Here is a 16,059-nt window from a genome sequence, read left to right on the forward strand (position 1 = left end):
GTAGGCATTAAGCATGGTGTTATAGTTCAAATTAGTGATTGCCCTGTCATGATTGATCTTGTGACAATAGATATGCCTGAGGATCCAATTGCTCCTATAATTCTCGGTAGACCTTTTCTAAGGACTATCAAAGCTGTGATAAATGTGATTGAGGGGAATGTGAGATTTGATTTACCAGCTAAAGATCCTTTTGTAAGACATTTCCCCAGGAAAAAGAAAATGAAGAACTATGCAGGAGAAGGCATCGTCGTGAATGCTAGAAGCTATGGTCTCCGTGTGTTTGCACCACCTAGATCACCACTACAGTCGAGCTAACCAACCGAAAACAAGCGCTTCGTGGGAGGCAACCCACGCGAATAAAGTAGACAAGTAAGTTTTTATTTGTTTCAATAAAAGAGTGATTGAAGTTCTTTTTGAAGAAGTAAGTTTGGAAGAGACTAATGAAGGACTTGTGATGTGCAAGTTGAATTATATGTTGAATTGATGTTTGGATACCTGGAAATATGTCTATGTATTGGAACTAACCCCGTGGGAGAATAGAGAAAAAGAAAAGTTTCAGAAGAAACAGGTCAAAAGACGGCCTTTAAAACGACCGCAGCGGTCTTATGGGCGGTCGCATGACCTGCTGAAGGTTCCAACGCAAAATAAGCAGAGACAACACGGAGAAAGATGGTGTTTCCAACAAGCACAAGCGCCTGTTCAAGCGGTCGTTTCATTTCTTTGTAGAAACATAGAAAATTTCCAGAGCGTTTGACGGCGTTCCAAACAAGTGCACGCACCCGTCGAGCGGTCATTTGACATCATCGACTAGAAGAAGAAACAGAACAGAGCGAATGATGGTGTTCAAAGCGAACGTTGCCGCCCCGTTTCAGCTGTCATTTCATCTATGCACAGACGCAAGTAAGTTATCAAGGAGAACTACGACGTTCCATGCAGGCACCCGCACCCGTATGAGCGGTCGTTTCGCACCCTGGCGGCCATAATAAGCCTGAGGAAGAAGGTAAATCTCCCCCACCTCTCTCTTTTCTTCTTCTTCTTCTTCCTCCTCTAAACCTCTCCAAACCCTAGCAAAACCTCGGCCCGTCTCTTTTTCTTTTCTTTTTTAGCACTCTTCTAATGCGGTGCATTCTGCCTTTGAGGGTGTGCCATGCCAACATTCGGCAAAAAGCACAACTTCAACATTGATTCTCTACTTTCTGTGGGAGCTTCTTCAGCACGTAGTAGCTATCTCGAGTTGATCAAACAAATCAATTGGTACAATTTTTTCGTGGCCAAAATATTTAGATACTGGATGGTTGATGTATTAGATAGAGTACATTACATGAACATTTACGGTGCTATTCCTCAAACTCCAAACTCCGGTAATTCATCAAAGTACCCCAAACTCCGGTAATTTGAACTTCAACTTTGATATGATGACATTATTGGTCACCTACCCCTTACACCTATATTGTTTGAGGGCAAACCTTGGTTGATAGATACCGTTGATGGGGAGAACCACAAGTTTTGGAGCTAAGTATTCATCCAAGATACTGTGGGGTTATGGATGCTAGTAGTGTACTTATATCTCTATTTGACCGTGGGGCTGCGGGCAACTTGAACCTACCTTGGTTTGATAGCGGAAACTGAGTTTTCTTTCTTTTTTTGCAAGAAAACTGAGTTATCTTTCTGAGTTCATTGTGCTCAATTCACACCGATTTACACAACAAATCAATGCGAAAATCGAAAACTAGCATGATGGCGTAACCGAGTATGAATAGTAACAGAGAATTCAAATGATCCATTAACCGCTCACAAAAAAATCAGATACAAAGCAAAACCCAAGGCTACATGGGCTGAGAATCAAAACGGTGTTATCACAAAGCTTATGAGCTCGTGTTGTGGCCATCAGATGGCCATTTTGAGTAGTGATGGGCAGGCCAAATGATTACCAATCAAAAAGTGTGCATTTCATAGTAAAAATCTCACAAACTGACAAGCACAGCATGAATCAAAATGAACCTTCACAATGGAAACAAGATTCTCAGAGCATTTAGGTAGAACAGCTCATTGTGCATAACGAAATTATAGCTAAACAGAACCAAATACTAGATATATAACTGGTTCAAAACAAGGGAGACAGCTAGATGGACATGCCACCAGATGGTCCGTACTGAATTCTTTCAAAGTAGAAAGCGGCATAACTCATTTAAGAGGAATGAACCGGGAAGAGTGTGTGGCACCGATACCGGGCCTACCATGCTTCACTGGCTTGTAGGAGATAGAGAACTCTGCAAGGTAATGGCCAATCATCTCAGGCTTAATCTCAACCTGGTTGAAGGTCTTGCCATTGTAGACACCGATAAGGCTGCCAATCATCTCAGGGACAATGATCATGTTACGAAGATGTGTCCTCACTGGCTCAGGCTTCTCACCAGCAGGAGCGTCCTTTTTCTGTTCAAGACCAACGGAACAGATTGTCAGGTAACTACATGTTAGTAAAATAAAAGGCTCTAGCTTAAGCTAGTTTTCCCTCCTTAACTAATTCTTTCATCAAACCTCCCCCTCCGTTTTTGCTTTTGCTGTTTCTACTGGTTTTTGTTAAAACCAACAACAACAACACAGCCTTCAGTCCCAAACAAATTGGCGTAGGCTAGAGGTGAAACCCATAAACTCTCGCAACCAACTCATGGCTCGGGCACATGGATAGCAAGCTTCCACGCACCCCTGTCCATAGCTAGCTCTTTGGTGATACTCCAATCCTTCAGGTCTCTCTAAACGGACCCCTCCCATGTCAAATTCGGTCTACCCCGCCATCTCTTGACATTCTCCGCATGATTTAGCTGTCCGCTATGCACTGGAGCTTCTGGAGGCCTGCGCTGAATATGCCCAAACCATCTCAGACGATGTTGGACAAGCTTCTCTTCAATTTTTGTTAAAACCAACACTACTTAAAAATCATCTATTTATCAAATAAGATAATGTTTCCTGGTAAGCCAATAAGTATATCTTCCAAAATATGCAAGGTTCCATCTTATGTTTACTTCGATTTGACAACCCCAACTCTTCCATTCAGTCTTGGCTGCTTTTTGGTCTGCTTATAATTTATTAAATAAAATCATGTTTCATTTAGTAACTGAATAACTACTGATCCAATTGGAAGCTAAAATACATTTTCAGTGTGCAATTGCATTAAGAAAACAAAAGGTGCCCCTCTGCAACACACAGGCAATTATATAGTATTGCATGGAAATGCAGCTATAATACAGTGAGATTTGCAACATTACAGTGGAAAGAATGAGGAAAGAGCATATTCTCCTTTTTTAGGTTAGCAGCTCAGAATCATGTTATTGAAGTATAATAGCCGGCATTGCTAGTTATGAATGCACTACTGAAGTTCATATGGTAGAACAAAAGTAGTCAGCTCACATAGTCTGAACTAATTTCAAACTCAGATCATGTAAAGAAGGAAAGATCAAATGCATAGCACCATAAACGCATAAACAACATACAGCATAGTGAGGAAACCTGACCTTGCGACAGAAAAACAACACATTCTATCTTTACTCTTACAAAGATCTGAGTTGGTGGCAACCCGTTCACCAAGTTGATAGAAGTTGACACATTTCTCAAACATTCTATGGAGATCAGAGTTTATAGTTTTAGACAACTCAGGACCTATGATGGCACAAGTGTTTAAACTTGAAACCAAAACAAAAAATATTGATAGCTATGCACGAGAATGTAGCCAATAGATCTTAAAGATTGTTGCAGGAGACATAGGAGGCACCTGAATTAACAGCATGTGCTCGAGTAACTGAATGTCTATTTCCCAGTACCAATCAGCACATGCCGCTAAGATTAACCTTCTAAAAAAGACAATGGTAACATAAACATTTATTGTGACAGAAACCAAACAAGTAACTTAAAATCCCTGAGTCCCGCAATAGTAAGTAGACAGATCCAGGCATCATACCGTATAAGGTAGTAGACTAGTAGTAACTTGAGTTATATCAGTCAGAATGTTCATAAAACGGAAACAAAGAAAAAGGACTGGGCAACTCACCGCCTTGCGCAGCTTCTTGACGAGCGCCATGGGCTTCCTCTTGAGACCCCTCTTGAACCTGCCAGAGCACACAGCGATTCATCCACATCAGACGAAGGACAACAAACAACGAAACTCGAACGCGCGAGATGCATAGACAACAGGTACCTTCTGCGGGCGCGAGCGGGGAACATCTGGACAAGGTCGTCGGTGGACATGTCGAGGAGGGCATCGAGATCCACGCCGCGATAGCTGAACTTGCGGAACGTCCTCTTCTTCGGCTGCGCGCCGGCGGCCACCTCCGTGTCAACGTCGACGTCCGCCTGAGGACACGAAACATCGATCCGGCGTTACGAGGGCGACATGGACGGGTTACGAGATGATGCAGGGTTTCGAACTCACCATGGTCGGGTCGGCTTCGAGCGGGTACGAAGCGGCGGCGGCGGCGAGGAATGGGAAGCTGCGGCTTCTAGGGTTCTGAAGAATGGTTTGTGAGAGTGGGAGCTTATATATATAGCTGGGCGTGGTGATTCATTTGGGCTGGGCTGGTAAATGTTTGGGCGATGCGTGGGCTGGTATATATAGCAGATAGTCTCCATGGGCTGGCAGCCAATTAGGCGGTGCGATTTTATTTTTATTAGCCACCAGGTGCGATTTGACCTGTTAGCCATTCTCCAGATACCCCTAAAAAAACATTCTCCAGATTTTTTATGCTCGTCCTTGCCACCAAGAAACTCTAATCCTCCTTTTTTTCCTCAAAATAAAAAAACTAGATGCTTTTTTGCAGGAAAAAGTGGATTTTATTTCTCGGTAATGAAATTACAGTCTGTTAATACAATCTGAGCTACTTATCTGGCACTCGACACAACAAACAATCAATGCTACTACCAGAACGACCAACATTAGCTAGACTATGAGTAACTCTTTTTTTTAGAATAACTATATTTTGACGCTCAATTTTCAATGAAATAAATCAGAATTGGTTGTGATATATTTATATGGAATCTGATTGCATGAACATGAATATTTTAAGCAATGATATATTGCATATGTTTGGTCACATCGTAGGTGCACTAAGTTACCGGTACGAAGTTCGGAAGAAAAAAATAGAAGCATATGGAAAGAAAATCTCTATTATTAAAGGGGAGTTGGCAGCGTCGCCTTCACTCCGATTAAAACCTTCTCATCATTTTTCTATCCCACCAATTTATCTATGTTAGACTGTATAATACGTAGCATCTGTACATGACTTGTATTCTGTATTGTACATGTTGGTGTACCTCTTAGACTGTATAATACGTAGCATCTATACATGACTGTATAGCCACACTCGTGTTGGGGGGTCGAGCAGTTTCTCAAACCCTAAGTTTTACATGGTATCAGAGCAGTGGAGAGGTGGAACACAAAAGTGGTGCCGGAGTGGTTTGAGTAGACGAAAATGATGAAAACTGGAACACATTCTCGTCAAACATCACATCACACGAGATGTGGACACGGTTAGACAGAACATAAAGGCACTTGTACCCTTTATGAACAGAAGTATAATCGAGGAAGACACATTTTTTGGATCGAAACTCGAGCTTACGCTTATTACAGGGGTGAAGGTGAGGCCAACACGCACACGCAAACACTTTGAGGAACGTATAATTTGGAGTTTCATTAAGTAAGAGTTCAAGTGGTGTTTTCATCCAAGGAGTCGTGTAGGAAGCCTATTAACAAGAAAACAGGCGGTGGAGACGGCATCACTCCAAAACCAAAAAAGAACCGATGCATGAGCAAGCAAAGCAAGGCCAGTTTCAACAACATGACGATGCTTACGCTCAGCGGTGCCATTCTGCTGATGCGTATGAGGACAAGACACACAATACGAAATCCCAAACTTGTTGAAGAACGCATTGAGGTTGTGATACTTACCCCCCCCCCCTCCAAATCAGATTGTACATGTATGATTTTATGCTAAAGAAGACGCTCAAAATGGGCTTGAAATTGCAGAAAAATTTCAAACACATCATATTTACGCTCAATAACATAAAGCCAAGTGAAGCAACTGTAGGCATCAATAAAACTGACATAGTAATTATGGCCGCTAACAGATGTTTTGGCATGAACCCACAAATCAGAAAACACAAGCTGAAGTGGATTTCTGACTACATGACTCGACTCTGAAAACGAAAGCTGATGACTCTTGCCTTGCTAGCAGGCATCACAAACTGTTTCAACAAGTTTATTGGACACAATTGGAAAATCATGGCGATGAAGAACATGACAAACTATGCGAGTGGCAGGATGACCAAGCCGTGCGTGCCAATGAGTAGACGACACATGCACGCGCGCTGAAAGCCTGAGGGACATGCGGCACATCAAGTGCATAGGGTCCATGGCGCAGGCAGCCTCTAAGAAGAACGTCCCTTGTGTCCTGATCCTTGATAAAACAATGAAAAGGTTGAAACTCGGTGAAGACATTATGATAGAGGCGAGCGTGTCCCGATATTTCGATGAGATGATAACTATCGATTTGGTGGAGTCGACTTTGATGATCGACTACAAACATGCACGACGTTGCACCTTAGCAACCGTTAAACCAATCTCCTGAGGTTACTGACTGTAACATCCCAAAATTCTAAATTTTGGAATGTTATAATAAATAGATAGATAGATTGATTGTTGTGTAATTGATTGAGTGAAATTTAAAACTTTTTGAAATTTAAATGAGAGAGAATAAAAGGACTTTCCCAAACTTTCATTTTGCTTTTATGATCTCCATGAATTCAAATTATTTTCAAACACAAAACCCTGGAGAGAAGATGACATGACTTCTTCCATTTATTTAAATGACACAGGGTGTTGAAAATATTTGAATTTCATTTGAGAATATTTCCAATTCTGAAACTTTATGCAACTCAATGATTTTCACGAGCGAAGATAAAATGACTTTTTCAAATTATATGAAATATGAGTTGTGAGTTTCAAAGGATCAATTTCAAAGTCCTTTTGGAATTAATTTTCAATTTGGATTTATTTGAGTTTTATTCAAATTATTTTCTCCAAAAATAAAATATATGGAAAATAGGGTAACATGATTCCCTACATTAGAAAATTGGAGAAAAATTAATTTGAAATCATTTTGGTATTTTTAAAATGGTTTTTGTTAGATTTTAATAGACCAGTAGTACTGTTTGAATTATTAGAATTTATGTGTATTCTATTTTATGCAAGAAAAATGTTCACCGTGTAGAAAATATTTTTTAAAAAATTTTGATATATTATATGCCTATATAATATTTTGCTTTAATTATTTTATTTGTCTGCAAAATGTTGTATTAAAAAAATTTTAAAAAAAATCTTCGTCGACTGGGCCGGTCCAGCACCCAGCCAGGTCGCGGCCCAGCCAGCCCAGCCCCGCGCGTCCCCGACCTCCGGCTCCCGCACGCCGCCGCGCCGCCATGGACGCCGTGCACCGCCCGGCCTCCTCTGCCCCCTCCTCCACGCCACTTCCTCCCCTTCCTATAAATCCGGAGCCCCGGGCCCCGTTCCTCTCTTCGCCGCCGCCTTCCTCTGCTCACGCGCCGCCGCCGCCGCGGAATCTTGCCGCCTGCGCCGCCCCGCTGCACTAGGCACGCGTCGCCTGTGCCGCGCCCCTCCGTCGCCTTGCCGTGCGCTCGCCTCCGCGCCGCGCCGCTCGCCCCGCATCGCCGAACGCCACCGCCGCCCGGACGCCCGCGCCGGAGTTCGCCGCCGGCCGGATCCGCCCCGCCGCCCGTCGAAAACCGCCCGCCCTGGTTTCGTCGGAAAACCCCGAACCGGTAATAAACCGTCCCGATCCGGTTTATCCCTTTTAGGTTTTCTTCGGTTTTCTCTTTAGCCGGTTTAATTTTTTTAGTTAGACTTATTTTACGAACGCTCACTGGTTAGGTATTCACAGTGAACGATTTTTGTTCGTTAGGGTTTCATAGAGAACGTTCGTACAATATAATTTTTCTTTTTCTTTTTATTATAGTTTTCGGCCAGGGACCCATCCATGAATATTTTCTTTATAGATCAGCCCCTGGTTTTCAAACGATTATAACTTTTTGCTCGTTAGTCAGAATTAGATGAAACCAAGGCCCACGTCTTCGTTACAATCTCCTCTATCCAGTAAAACAACTTAAACATGTTTTTGAAAGTTTTAAAATTTGAATTAGATCATATTTGAATTCTAACTTCGTTTGATCATAACTTGAGTTTCGTAGCTCCATTTGAGTTGATTCTTTTTGCAAATCGAAGCTCTTGACCTAAACTTTCTGATAAGGCCAAATTCACATAATTTTGGTACTGTTAGAAATTATTTCATGTTGCAAGAGTTCTTTGCTTGGTTTTGATGTTTTCTGAATCGTCTTCTTCGATCTTTCTGGTCTTTTGAGTGATTGCTTATGTGTGGTTACTATTGCTTGCTTACGATAGATTGACCGGAGTGTGACGAGTAGAGCTATCAAGAGTTTTGAGTGCGAATCATCTTCATCAACATTGCAGGCAAGTTCACACTTTGATCATACCTTTTTCATACCCAGTTTTTATTGCATTAGATCAAACCTCCAACATTGCATGATTAGGATCTAATTAAATTGTGGGATGGGAAGTAGTTGATGAGGTAGGAACCTATTGCCCTGCATTCAAACCTTGGGAGTTACTTTTACGTTATGCTTACATTGCCATGCTATGCTCGTAGACGTGGATTGGGTTTTGAGAGTATTCATGACAGATGTGAGATTGTTAATTAATGGTTTACTTAAGGTGGCAAATTAAACACACATCTGGGTGGATTGAGGCACCTGGTTATTCTAGGATTGCCTGTCTAGGCACCTGGGTAGACCAGGATTGCCTGTTTTTTTATGGACCGCCACCCAGGCTCAAAGGGATCATGAGATTATTCATACTAGAAACTTATGTGTGCAGCCACAAGCTATTATGGGCTCTAGCATAGTTGATTAAGTCGTGCGAACTCTTACAGGGTAGACTAGCAGATGTAGGGGAAAGTAGGTGTAACGGTCTATCCATTGTAAGGTGCTAGCGCTTCTCAAAGACTATGTCTTGGTCATCCGTCTTCTCAAACACCATGTAGTGCGAGAAACCAAACAGAGGCAATCGAGTCTTGTGGGGAAAAGTGTGCAAACCTCTGCAGAGTGTATAAACTAATCATGATTAGCCGTGTCCCCGGTTATGGACATCTTGAGTATCTAGTACTTGGATTATCATGTGAATCTCATCACGTTACTTTAAATGAATATTGTTGGGTTTTAATGATGTTACTTAATTGGGATTGAGAATGCTGTCAACCATTCTCAATGTTTAACAATGACCATGATAGTTAAATAAAAGTTATTCTTTTGCAGTAGGGAAACATTGGCTTTTCGCAAAAACCTTATAACCATAGAGCTTTTCCACCAGCCAAATATACATGTAGTGATAGCCATTGTTCATCATTCTCTATGGTGTGAATTTGCTAGTACATTCCATGTACTGACCCTTTGTGGCTGCAACGTCTCATGTTGCAGGATTATCTTATGACGAGAAAGTGATACGTTAGGGTTACGATTTCTACACTCAACTTTGTCGTTGGTGTTGATGGGAATCCATAACCTTGTTACTTCTGCTATTTGGATTGAGGTAATAGTATTTACGTTACTTTATACATGTGATTTACCTCTGCTATAAATCCTCGAGTACTGTGTGTGTCAGCATACCGATCCAGGGATGACACTTAAGCACAGAGACTTGATCCATTCGGGTCGGGTCGCTACAAGATGGTATCAGAGCACATGTTGACTGTAGGACGTGACCCTAGAAACTGGCAAGCCCATAGCAAAGATTTTTCTCTACAACTTTCCCTTTCAAAAAGATCTTTTACCTCTCTTCTCTTCTAATCTTATTCAAAAATTCCCTTTAGTGAGACCATACCCCTTTCCCCTTTTGACCACACAAAGATTCGACTGATGAGACCACTCCAAGAAGTACAAGATATTGGACAACTAAGACCACTTCGGAATGAAGAGTATTTTTCGTGCATCTGAATAATGGAAACTACAACGGTTGAAGACCGAAGACAAGTAGAATTTGAAGGCTCTGAAGAATTCCCAGATTTGTATGACCTAGGAAGGCTACCCTTATGGAACTTGGCAGACTATGGAAGTTGTCAATACCCGAGATCAAGGTGTATCGGAGAAAGACTGAAATAAGGAGCATGAGAACTCGAAGTTTTGTCAAAGAAAACCCTAAGGCAGGAGATATCAACTATGGAATGATAGCTCATGGGAATGACAAGAGCAGAAACATGGTTATCCATGATGTCATCGCCCGCTGATGCTATTGTCACCGTGCTGAGTTAAGGATACATTTCTTCAGAATGGATTTGATGGAAGAAGGCTGATGGAGCACCTATTAGTAAGATGAAGTTTTAACCTTAGCCGGTGTATCGCCAGGATCTGGAGTAGTACATCAAGAAGTTTAAGGTGGAGCTCCATGAAGCCGTATTAGACAAGGAAGCATTTCGTGAAGAACTCAGGAACCAAAAGCTGAAAGTAGCCAAGCTAGAGGAGCAAAACCTCGAGATACCGAAGATTCGTCAGGAACTGAAGGACAGTAGGACCATGGTTCACGCCAAGGATGTTGAAACCCAGAAGTTTGGAATGCAACTCCAGAAATATTAAAGGACGTCATGATAGACCTTGCGCCAACAGAGATGATCTGGCAAAAGAACTGGAAAAGGACAAGCATGATCGGAAGAAGCCGTTGGAGGCATGAACAAGACTTGAAGAGTTTGATGACTTTGAAGATTTATTAACCTTTAGAAGACCCAACCCCTGTTATCTACCTACGTTAGATGCGATGTTTGTGAGCTGTCATTTGTTTGATGTTTTTCCCGACAGCCACAAATAAAATCTGTCTTTTCAAAACTTTTGTTTGTATTGTGTGTATCCCTCTTTATATCTCTTATCTCACCCCCAAATCCATGGACCCAATAGAGGATGAATGAAGATGAACTTATATTTTCTGGACCGGTGAGTCAATTGGAGACGGACCAATGGATTTAGAACATGGAGGATCACATGGAGAATAACCCTATAGTTGGACATGATATGACCCAGCATGCTCTTCGGTGCTTTGAAAGAGGTGCTGCTACTTGGTGGAGGATGTACCAAACCATCAATGGATGGCAAGGAGTAACCACTTGGAAAGAATTAAAGTTGACTCTGCAGAGATCTCACCTTGTGTCCCATAAGTTGAAGCCTTATGGAAAGGATATGAAGAAACCTTGTGCATGCAAGATTTGTGGAGAAATAGGACACACCCATAAAGAACACAAGGATGAATGCCCTAGTTGTGAAGGAAGTCACCCAGTTGAAGAATGCACAACTAGGCAGATTACTTGTTTCTTGTGTGAAGGGACTACCCACTATCCTGCTCAGTGTCACATTTACCCCATGGTAGAACGAACCATCCAACAGAAGAAAGAAGAAATGAAAGGAGCCCTCATGGAAATTCTAGAAGAAGCTGTGATGGAGGACACACCTAAAGAAGACCCGAGTAAACCCTGCACTAAGTCTTGCTATTCATGTGGAGAAGAAGGACACATCTCCCAAAATTGTTTGAATGGGAATCTAGTAGAATTCCCGACGGAGGAGTAGAATATGACCCACAAGAAATAGAATCCATGATTGGAATGGAAAAGTCCAGGAAGAGAAGCAGATTTGATTCCAGGAAGGACCTGAGTCATATCACCTGTTACAGGTGCAAGGAGTCAGGGCACTACCTCAACAGTTGTCCAAAAAGGAAACCTCGATACTTGCCAGAAGTAATATGTTTTAGTTGTAATGGAGCCGGGCACTTTGCCAGAGAATGCCCCAAGGAGAAGGAAACTTGTGCTAGATAGTTGAGTTTGTAACAAAAGAAATGGAGTAGTAGAAGTGAGAACATTTTCTTTATATTGAGGTGTTGAGTTGAGACATGTAATGGAGGAGCGAGAGATGGTAATCATTTGAGAATGAATAAAGTTAGCATCGTTGGTACTGATATGGATTTTATGAGTTGTTACTCTATGAAGAAGGATTTTGACCATTTTTGAGGATATGAGAAATATGTTCTATGGAAGATTTGTGCATTTTGAGGGTGGTAGTACCCTGTAAGAACCCTTGACTCTTGGAAAAGATAAGGATACTCCACTGAGTGGATTTCGGACAAAATGAATACGAGTTTTGTCTCGATATGTGTGATACCCCAAGAGTGTGTGGGATGAAGTTGGAGACCGTCAGTTGTTTGGACCAAATGTGATCAAGGAGTCAGAAGAGAATGTTAAGTTGATTCGAGATAGACTGAAGGTAGCTCAGTCCAGGTAGAAGAGTTATGTAGACTCAAAAACTCAAGGAGGTAGTCTATGAAATTGGAGATAGAGCATGTCTTCGTGTGTTCCCTCTGCGAGGAGTTAAACGATTTGTAGTTAAGGGAAAGTTAGCCCCGAGATTTGTAGGACCATACCGAGTTTTGGAGCGTATGGGAGAAGTGGCCAACAAGTTGGAGTCACCCGAAGGACTGTCAGAGTTCATGATGTGTTTCACGTTTCTCAGTTGAAGAATGCCATGCAGAGATGGCCAATATTCCCCTGTAAGGACGCTTGACCCTGGAAAGGATAATGATGTTCCACGAAGTGAATATGGACTTCATAAGTATAGGTTTTTATCTCGGTATGAGGGATATCCCACGAGGATGAAGAGATAAATTACTATTGGATATAAAGGAGGTATGATGTTGGAAATATGGATCAATGGAAATTCCATGATGAGTCTGAGTAATCATGTCCTAGTTTGGTGCCAATAGAAGGAAGGAAGACAGTACAATTGGGTGGATTTAAGAATACTAGGAAGTTGGAAGTTGGAATAATGATCAGTTGCCCGATGATAAGTTCAAGGACTACAAGTGATGAGATGGGCCATAACCTACAGGCTCCAGGACCTGCCAAGAAGCAAGCACACTCCTGCTGAAGGAAAAACCCTGGAAGAGGATATGCCCTTATCGATAGACGATTTTATAGGAGTAACGCAAAACCTGAGAGTTGTGAAGGAACGATAGATGTTTGTTTGGCTTGCAGAATCAATGGATTATTCCGATTGCAGTTCGTGGACAAGAGAAATTCTGCAATGCTTGTGAGGATGACCGAGTGTTAGAATGCTAGATTCGCTAAACCGCATACAAGGTAATGATTTGGGTGCGGGATGGATTGATCACCATACCGACTTACTCTTATTATTCGCCTTGCTATGTGGGATGGTAAATCTGAGTGACTTACCTATAGTAGAGAGACGACGATCAAAACCTTCTTTAAGCCTTAGAATGGTATATGTATTTTTCCCTTGTACAAGGCAATTTTTGCCAACCATAGGTTATACGGTGAGGATCAACCAGACCCATTTCGTGTAGGAGAAACCATAAATTGTTGACCACCATGAGATATCGATAGTTGTTTAGTTTTGGCGCCAGACCTATCAGCTATGAAGACCCAGTCTCAGAATAACCTTACTAAGATGAAAGGACAGAAGAATTGTGGTAAAGGTTATGCCACTACCAGAAGAGCCTGGATAAGGAATTATCCTGAAGATCTGAGAAGACCGATACTGTTAACAATACGGATGAAGCATATGAGTTTTGATGGAACCGTAACAATGTTTCTAAGGGTGGTAGCACCACACCCCGGTGATGATCGATGGATTTTGAGGAGACCCCCAAACCCTAACCTTTTCTTGCTAGCCTCTCCGAATCTCGAGGACGAGATTCATTTTAAGGGTGGTAGGTTTGTAACATCCCAAAATTCTAAATTTTGGAATGTTATACTAAATAGATAGATTGATTGATTGTTTGATTGTTGTGTGATTGATTGAGTGAAATTCGAAACTTTTTGAAAGTTAAATGAGAGGGAATAAAAGGACTTTCCCAAACTTTCATTTTGCTTTTATGATCTCCATGAATTCAAATTCTTTCCAAACACAAAACCCTGGAGAGAAGATGACATGACTTCTTCCATTTATTTAAATGACACGGGGTGTTGAAAATATTTGAATTTCATTTGGGAATATTTCCAATTCTGAAACTTTATGCAACTCAATGATTTTCATGAGCGAAGATAAAATGACTTCTTCAAATTATATGAAATTTGAGCTGGGAGTTTCAAAGGATCAATTTCAAAGTCCTTTTGGAATTAATTTTCAATTTGGATTTATTTGAGTTTTATTCAAATTATTTTCTCCAAAAATAAAATATATGGAAAATAGGGTAACATGATTCCCTACATTAGAAAATTGGAGAAAAATTAATTTGAAATCATTTTGGTATTTTTAAAATGGTTTTTGTTGGATTTTAATAGACTAGTAGCACTGTTTGAATTATTAGAATTTATGTGTATTTTATTTAATGCAAGAAAAATATTCACCGTGTAGAAAATCTTTTTCTGAAAATTTTGATATATTATATGCCTATATAATATTTTGCTTTAATTATTTTATTTGTTTGGAAAATGTTGTATTAATTTTTTTTAAAAAAAATCTTCGCCGACTGGGCCGGCCCAGCACCCAGCTAGGTCGCGGCCCAGCCAGCCCAGCCCCGCACGTCCCTGACCTCCGCCCGGACTCTGGCTCCCGCACGCCGCCGCGCCGCCATGGACGCCGTGCACCGCCCGGCCTCCTCTGCCCCCTCCTCCACGCCACTTCCTCCCCTCCCTATAAATCCGGAGCCCCGGGCCCCGTTCCTCTCTTCACCGCCGCCTTCCTCTGCTCACGCGCCGCCGCCGCCGCGGAATCTCGCCGCCTGCGCCACCCCGCCGCACTAGGCCCGTGTCGCCTGCGCCGCGCCCCTCCGCCGCCTCGCCGTGCGCTCGCCCCCGCACCGCGCCGCTCGCCCCGCATCGCCGAACGCCACCGCCGCCCGGACGCCCACGCCGGAGTTCGCCGCCGGCCGGATCCGCCCCGCCGCCCGTCAAAAACCGCCCGCCCTGGTTTTCGTCAGAAAACCCCCGAACCGGTAATAAACCGTCTCGATCCGGTTTATCCCTTATAGGTTTTCTTCGGTTTTCTCTTTAGCCGGTTTAATTTTTTTTAGTTAGACTTATTTTACGAACGCTCACTGGTTAGGTATTCACAGTGAACGATTTTTGTTCGTTAGGGTTTCATAGCGAACGTTCGTACAGTAGAATTTTTCTTTTTCTTTTTATTATAGTTTTCGGCTAGGGACCCATCCGTGAATATTTTCTTTACAGATCAGCCCCTAGTTTTCAAACGATTATAACTTTTTGCTCGTTAGTCGGAATTAGACGAAACCAACGCCCACGTCTTCGTTACGATCTCCTATATCCAGTAAAACAACTTAAACATGTTTTTGAAAGTTTTAAAATTTGAATTCGATCAGATTTGAATTCTAACTTCGTTTGATCATAACTTGAGTTTCATAGCTCCGTTTGAGTTGATTCTTTTTGCAAATTGAAGCTCTTGACCTAAACTTTCTGATAAGGGCAAATTCACATAATTTTGGTACTGTTAGAAATTATTTCATGATGCAAGAGTTCTTTGCTTGGTTTTTGGTAGGGGCTAAGGTGTCCCGATCTTTCGATGAGATGATAACTATCGATTTGGTGGAGACGACTTTGACGATCCGACTACAAACGTGCACGACGTTGCGCCTTAGCAACCGCTAAACCAATCTCCTGAGGTTACTGACGATGCTGGAAGCACGGTCAGCTTGACCACGAAGGTCTATTCCTGCAAGCAATCGAAGAACGAGCAAGAATATGATAAAGCAATCTGAATATCGCAAATATATATGAAGTATTGATAATGGTGGGGATCCGGAAGCGGTCTTGGTCTGGTCGTTGGACACAAATGAAGTACACGAAGTTGCAATGGCTAACTTTTAACTAAACAAATCCCAAAGTCTAAACGACGCCCTAAGGGCTGTATATATGGAGGAAGAGGGGGGAATTTCGTGGCCCTTGAGGGTGGGGTCCGAAACCAACCCTAACT

General features: G+C 42.1%; 1 protein-coding gene across 1 annotated transcript; it reads right to left on the reverse strand.

Moving 5' to 3' along the window:
- Window positions 1-1,986: 1,986 nt before the first annotated feature.
- Window positions 1,987-4,588, reverse strand: LOC125537129 (40S ribosomal protein S15). Its single transcript, XM_048700423.1, has 4 exons — window positions 4,427-4,588; window positions 4,193-4,347; window positions 4,046-4,103; window positions 1,987-2,433 (listed from the first exon to the last, which is right to left on the reverse strand). The coding sequence occupies exons 1-4, from the start codon at window positions 4,427-4,429 to the stop codon at window positions 2,185-2,187; spliced, it is 465 nt and encodes a 154-aa protein (XP_048556380.1). The 5' UTR covers window positions 4,430-4,588; the 3' UTR covers window positions 1,987-2,184.
- Between the last annotated feature and the right edge of the window lie 11,471 nt (window positions 4,589-16,059).

The sequence above is a fragment of the Triticum urartu genome, chromosome 2 (genome assembly GCF_003073215.2).
Source record: "Triticum urartu cultivar G1812 chromosome 2, Tu2.1, whole genome shotgun sequence".
Taxonomy (NCBI): Eukaryota; Viridiplantae; Streptophyta; class Magnoliopsida; order Poales; family Poaceae; genus Triticum; species Triticum urartu.